Source organism: Pseudomyrmex gracilis, unplaced genomic scaffold (assembly GCF_002006095.1).
Source record: "Pseudomyrmex gracilis isolate BER0280 unplaced genomic scaffold, ASM200609v1 scaffold_0, whole genome shotgun sequence".
In the NCBI taxonomy this organism is placed as follows: Eukaryota; Metazoa; Arthropoda; class Insecta; order Hymenoptera; family Formicidae; genus Pseudomyrmex; species Pseudomyrmex gracilis.
In genome coordinates, this window is record NW_018020584.1 from 3,667,019 (window position 1) to 3,674,001 (window position 6,983).

At 43.3% G+C, this 6,983-nt stretch overlaps 1 protein-coding gene across 5 annotated transcripts in view; it reads left to right on the forward strand.

Moving 5' to 3' along the window:
• LOC109864002 (cysteine-rich motor neuron 1 protein-like) overlaps window positions 1–6,983 on the forward strand; it is a 208,806-nt gene that overhangs the window by 198,974 nt on the left and 2,849 nt on the right. For 4 of the 5 annotated variants that reach the window (XM_020444773.1, XM_020444764.1, XM_020444783.1 and 1 more), the window contains 2 exons: window positions 2,095–2,259; window positions 2,781–2,969. In XM_020444773.1, the coding sequence (XP_020300362.1) occupies window positions 2,095–2,259; window positions 2,781–2,969 (354 nt within the window). The remainder of the gene's footprint in view (window positions 1–2,094; window positions 2,260–2,780; window positions 2,970–6,983) is intronic. The other variant, XM_020444791.1, reaches the window with a different exon arrangement.

A 6,983-nucleotide genomic window follows, 5' to 3' on the forward strand; every position in this document is an offset into this window, starting at 1 on the left:
ATTTCTTTTTTTTTCTGAATCGCAAAAAGCGAACTTTTAATTATAAAAGTAGTTCTTTCATCTTTTATATTGCAAGCGCCCCTTTCACACAATCTCTAGACGAGTTCTCTCTCTCTCTCTCTCTCTCTCTCTCTCTCTCTCTCTTTCTGCGCGGATATACAAACTCCGTTTCTCTCGTATTGTACAAAGGGCAAGTTTAAACTTTTTCTTCTCTCCCCGATGTATTTCTTCCACATCTGGGTTTTCCTTGCGATATCACGTAGCTTTGAGAGATCCCGATGTTGCTCGCGGTTATATATCCCCGCAATGTTCTTTATCGCAGTGTCGTGATACCTAGTCGTAGAATCAATAATAAAAGTTTTGTATAGCGCACAAATATTTGAGCAATATATAATACGTGTGAGCAAAAAATTGAAAACTTTCTTTTAAAATCTATTAAAGTCTCAAGGAGAATTTAATAAAATAACAATATTAACCACACCAGACAATTATTGTTACTTTAAAATCCTATAGAGAAATCAATGGAAATCCTAAAATTAGTGGAATTCAAATCGATACAATTAATTTTATTGTTAATACAATGCTTCGCTTTCAAACTCATCCTCATCCGTACGATCCGCAAAGGAAGCAATTTTCATAGGCACAAAGATATTTTCTACACATAAAACACAGCGATGATTCATGTTACGAGCATTGCGTAACTCGATAGACTCCCGAGAATTTACGACCATCCAGTAATCATTTCTGAATACCCTTGCCTCATATCTATCTTTATTACGTCTTTAAAACCTTTGTGTCTGGCTTCTGCGCAAAAGCAAGTAGCGAGGACACACACGCGCGCGCGCGCGGCCACCGTGGTTGACGGTAGAAAATAATACGGTGTGCGCGAACTATACGGAGCAACGGGCTTTTACACAATGTATATTCGCTTCTATATATTTGCTTAAAGTGTATGCCATGCTCACCGACGCGCGTAACTGAATACGCGATCTCTTTATTTCACTTTTCGTTCCTTTTATTCTATAGCTTTTGTTTTGTCTCATTACACCTTCGAGGTTTCTGGTCTGGTATTCGTTAAGAGCCCGTCATTTTTCTCGTGTCCTTGACGAAATTTCACGAACGCACAAGACCGCGGTGGTATCTTCAGTCGGCGAAGTCGGAATATAATTCGCTGAAGAAATTGATCGATCCTCGCGCGACCGACAAGAATATATCTTATTCATAATCTCTCATTTGGAAATTTATATTAATGTCACAAAATACCGTATAACGCGTTTGTCCGCGGCAGACAGTCGACGTCTCTTTTTCATGTAGATGCACGCGCGCGCGCGCGCACACACACACACTCGCGCGTCGTATATATCAACATAATTATAGAGCGTTTCCTGTTGGGTTATTAATGGGAAGAGATTTAAAAGATTCATTATAGCGGCGAACTCTGTGAGAGGCAGCGTGCAAAATTTATTTCCGAGAAATTGCTATACTTTGAGCGGGGAAAGAATAAACTCTGCGCTATTTCTCGCGTTTGAAACAAGTTCAACAGAAATCAAACGTCAACTAATGCGAATTAATCTTTACTCCCTAATGACACACATATTTCCTCGAAACGCCTCTCGGCTGAGAATATGATGAACGTGTTAATAATTCGGCGAGTCGAAATCCAGAGTAGCGATGCTCGAGATAATCCTCTTGGGAACGCGCAAGATATCTCAGGAATCGAAGAATTATTAGTATCGCGTGACGTTCCCACTAAAGACACTAAAAATTTACCGTAGACAAATCGAGCGCGTACGAGGAACTTACATAAGTAATGATCGTAATTCTTTGGTTTTAACTTTCTGTATGACAGCAAATTGTCGCTATTGATAATAAGATACGGGTCGGGGGTAAAAAAAAACCAGGCGCGCAATTTCGCGCGCGTTTCACCGAAAAGTCCGGCGCCATTCAACACTCGAAAGAGATATCGCGGAGAGAACGTTTCTAAACGGAGTCATCTCCTCTCTCTTTTCCCGTCGGGACATATCGCCCGACCATCTCCGAGCGAATTCTGCCCACACTGACTGTTAATCTCGCGGGTGATTTTTCTATTTCCAGATGCCAGTTGCTCACAGGACAGCGTGCCAGACGAGAACGGCAATTGCAAATGCGCAGATTGTCCACCTCCCAAGTGTCGACCGGGTCAACGGCCGGTGCTCGTGAAAGAAACGTTTTTTGGGATTCCTGGCAACTGCTGCCCGCGCTACACCTGCGTTCCCTCAGGTAATAGAATCCATAAATGGGACCGCGTTTTCGCGGAAAATAGTGTTTGCCGAGCGTAATGAATGGCCGTGCGCGCGCGCGCGCGCACGCGCGAACACAAAATTGGGCTGTTACTGAACCGAGAAAGTGATACGACGGTGATGGTGGTTGTGTTATATTATCACGCTTTTCCCTTTTATTAAACCGCGCTGAACCGTTCAGATATGTTAAATCAGTGATAATGTTGATTTTGGACAAAATTGAACGTTCTGAATATCGCAAAGGAGAACGCGGACGCTTAAATAGCGAGAGTTAAATAAAAATTCTCGGCTGAAATATATGTATTTGCAATAAGATATTAATTCTCTAAAAAAACAAAACAACTCCGATTTTCTATCACTTGTTGAGTGATTAAATCGAGTGCTTTGAATGAAATGCCAATTAAAAAACGTGTAAGTAGTACGAGAATCGAAGCGCACGCGTGCGGTTACTATGACACGATAAACGCAAGTTCACGGTGTCCAATCGCATCGGTTCTGCAGATCACCATCACCGGGTCGAGTTGTCCTGTCCTGAGGACAGCGTCCTGACGGACGATGGCATCTGCAAGTGCGTCCCGACGTGTCCGCCGCCGCCCAAGTGCCGACCTGGTCAACGGCCGGTCGAGGTGCGGGCGGCCAAGCCCGAGACACCCGGTAGCTGTTGCCCCCTCCACGACTGCAGGCCCTCAGGTAATTACGAAAGGTCGTAATCGAAGGCTGGCTCCTGTCAGGCGATAGGAACACTGCGGAATACACCGTACATGTCGAATCGATATCTCTCGGGAATCTCCTTTCTCCTTTCCTCTTCCCTCCTTTATCTCTCTCTCTCTCTCTCTCTCTCTCTCTTTCTCTCTCTCTCGCTACTCCGGATGTTCGAATTGCAATCTGAGGCGAGTCTGGTTCGCCGGGTTTGCTGCTTCGATGTACATATACTTCTGATATCGGAACGAAAGACTGTTTCCTGTTACATCATGTAATCAACGCGTTTCCTGCGGACGTAAATACATGTAGTGATATCACAGCAAGAGAAAGAGGAAGAGAGAGAAATCGTGAGAACGTTAAATTATGTGACGGGAATAACGAGGTCTTGAAAGAGCGAGGTGTGTTGGGAACGAAAATCACTCTTTGTCGTACAAAATCCGTAGGATTCTCCAGATTTCAGCGAGTTTAGTTACGATGCGGAACGTAACTCTTTTAACTCGGAAATACGAATCCTGTCTTCGTTTGATTACAGGTGCCAAATAAGCAGGGACTATACGAACTTCCGTGCAAGTTTTACGAAACGAACATGTGACTCAAATAGTTTTTTTTTGTTTTTTTTTGTTTTTTTACAGACCGACATGTGACCGCGTTGATTTTTCTCAAATTTGTCTCGAAATCCACGATTACCGGCGAATTAGCGGGATTGTAAGTATTCCGGTTGTGATTGTAAGCAGAGATAATGCTCAGATGCAATATTTCACCGAGCGGCGAGCGGCGGTTTTTAACTTACGACGTTTAAAGTTACACTTACAGCTGCACAGGAAGGGACGGAGGGAGAGAGAGAACTTTCGATCTACCTGTTGAATTTTAATGAAGTCATTCTTATCTCGCGAAATCGCGAGCGGGCTCTCTCGCGCGTTCTTTACGTTGAAATTTAATAGCGCCCTGTATCTGTTTTAAAATTTAATAACGTTTCACCTGTGGTACGAACACACGCGCTCACGGACAAATCATTATACCGGGAACATTATTACCGCGAACAATAGTCTTTTTTCTGGCACTTTCCCACATATATTGATCTGTTTCGCTCGATTATTGTCGAAACGAAATTCGTCGAATTTGGACTTGACAATCTTCCTATTCTTAATATGACACTGAACTAATTGCAACGCTTAATTACATGATCGAATAAAATATAATTGTATATTTCAGCACATTTGAATGCATTGTGTGGCTTACCAAATAGCTCTCTGATATCGTTCTGATTCTCTTTCAACCTATTAGATTAGGTAATTAAATATCGTTTTACATCATACGGTAAATTCACTTTGGTCGCGTATCGCATGTGGAACGGTGTTTAAACAGCTACGCGACAGTTAAACAACGTTCTGCGTTGTTAACAATATTCATTGCCCATAGCGCGCGTTATCGGTCACGCGAACACGCTTGATGCCTCGTTTAATTAATACGCTTTTGTCGAAAAGTACACGCGATAATAAATATTGACGTAAACCCTGATACCTTTCCGCACCGCGGTAAATAGCGATGCAACCAAATTAATTTGTTCAGAGAATTGTCCTCCCTCTCACGGTTTTACACAAAAGTGTACTTAACCGTGTTAATTGCAAAAATAATTACTTCGCAATCGATTTGCCGTCCTAATGGAAACTGATAACGAAGTTTCCGGTTGACTCGTCACATCTTGTGTTTCTGTATCCGCGTTATTTATTTATTATTTTTCGCTCAATTTTTCCGTGTAATATCGATTCAATTTTCGCAATTCTCTCCCTAAGTAAAGTTTTCGATGCGTATATACAGCGAAGAGAATATTTCGCTCCTTTACGTCGTGAGAGATTTTTCTTTTTCTTTTATATCGCCCTCGGTCCTCGGGACGGACTTTCATCCTCCGCGTCCTCGCTGCCAAGATTAGACCTTTAATATTTCCTACAAAGCGCTCTTATTATTGCCCTCAATTTGGTGGGCCGTCGATATCGAGCCCGTTTCCTTCGGTCGCGGCGCAGGTTACAAAGAGTAATGAAACATCTCGAATAATGAAACGAAATAAAAACAAAAAAAACCCCAAAAAAATGTTTTACAAAAGATAAAGGAACACACACACACACACATACGTGTACTCCCTTCCTTTGTGTTTCTTACAAAAATTCGTATTGCGCGCGAGACCAGTCCGGTGCGTATTCTCTCCCTCATACACGACAAAAAAAATTCGCACGAATTTTTTCTCTTTCAGCGCGAACGTATGTTTGTACGTAGTTCCCACGACAAGGAAATAATGGAGGCTATGAGCGGCCGCGCGTCAGCCGCGAGACTTCCGAAAATTGTTTTTGCTTCGGCGTTATACCGCGCCGATTTTTCACGGGAATGCGCCACTTTAAAGTTCGGGAGACGTTATGAATGAACGCTCGTAAATGAGACGGCTCGAGATGGATCGCGCACGTCCATATATCCGGCGCGACCGCCTGACCCACATGTTTCCTTCGCGATGCGGAGAGAAGAGTCTGACCAACGCGCGCTAAAAAAATCGCGCGCACATAAAAAACCGAAACGCGATAATAACCGTAAGTCATTGAAGCGCCTGACACGTACAAATGGATGGAAAGTTGGAAGACAACGCTTTTTTTTTTTTTAGGTTTTCGCATTACTTGCAGGGTCGCTGCGGGTCGTAAATTAAATATAAATCGCGCGAAAAAGAGAAAAATAAAGAAAAAAGAGACAATGTAGATGTTGATCGTGCCGCAAATAGTACTCTAACGCGATGGAAGTTCGTTTCGTATCAGAAATTCGCCGACGTGACGATTTGAATGAAAACTAACACGTGTGCAACGCTATCTCATGCAGAAAAGATCAGCGTTCAAGAGTTTACTATCCGGCTGGAGTGTACTTGAGCATGTAAATTTCATGTACAGGTACTCGGCTCTGTGTAAAGAGGGAGAGAGGAAGGGAAAGAGAGTAGCGCAGAAGAGTAGAGCGCATAAATAAAAGCGCTCTGAGCGATGCACGACGCCTCGCGTGAATAGAGCAGAGTCATCGTCCCGGAGCTTAATCGTGAGATTTTACGTCAAAAATCTCGCTCGACAGCTTTAACTCGGCAGCGATACGATCCCCCTCCGGTCGTCGTTTGCGTAACAAAATAATGTCGTGGATAATCAGATTTTCGCGAGTTATACTCGCGACCGAGAGGCGTGCGACGCCGATCGCAGGCCAGGCTTCCGAGATGCGTGCTTCGAGGAGGAGACTATGAATATTAAGCGAGGATGCAAATCTTTATGAGATTCTGCAATTTCCGTCGCGCTTTGATGATTACCGTGTCTGAGCGCTTGTCGCCGCTGGAAAATCACCGAATAATGACTTGATCGTCGTTGAGGAGAAGGCGCGTAAACGGCCGCTCTATTATATCCGTAATTTCATGTGCATAATTAACGACCGTCTCGTCTAATAACGCGGCGGCGGTTTCAAGGCGAAATTTGTCCTTCAAGATTGCGGTGGGCGTGCATGACTCGTTAAAATCGTTATCGCGCGTCGCGCGATTTTTCGCTCGGGATGAGCGAAATCGCGCCCCGAACGCGGTTTGACGTCGAAAAATTCGGCGTCGCAACAATTTTATGCAAGAGTTCGCAAACTTTTCTCGGGCGAACGCCCAAGTTTTCTTCGTTCGCGAAGCTACCATATTTGGGTTAGAGCCGCTTTCCGACGGTAATACCGTGAGTTATTTATAAGCTGTTTTCGGAAAATGTTTTCTTGTGCTTTCCTTTTAGCTTTATCGCGCGAATCTCGGCGGAACGAATATGTAAAGAGAAGAATAACGTAGCAGTGATTTAATAACAAACTTACGTAGTGCGAACATAATAATTTTACATATATATTATTTTTATGATCGCGAGAGCAAAATGTATGACACCACCCGAGTCGAAATTTTGATGCTACTTTCAAACTTTTGAAGATACTTTGAACCTATTTAACTGACCAATATACTTATTTAAACCT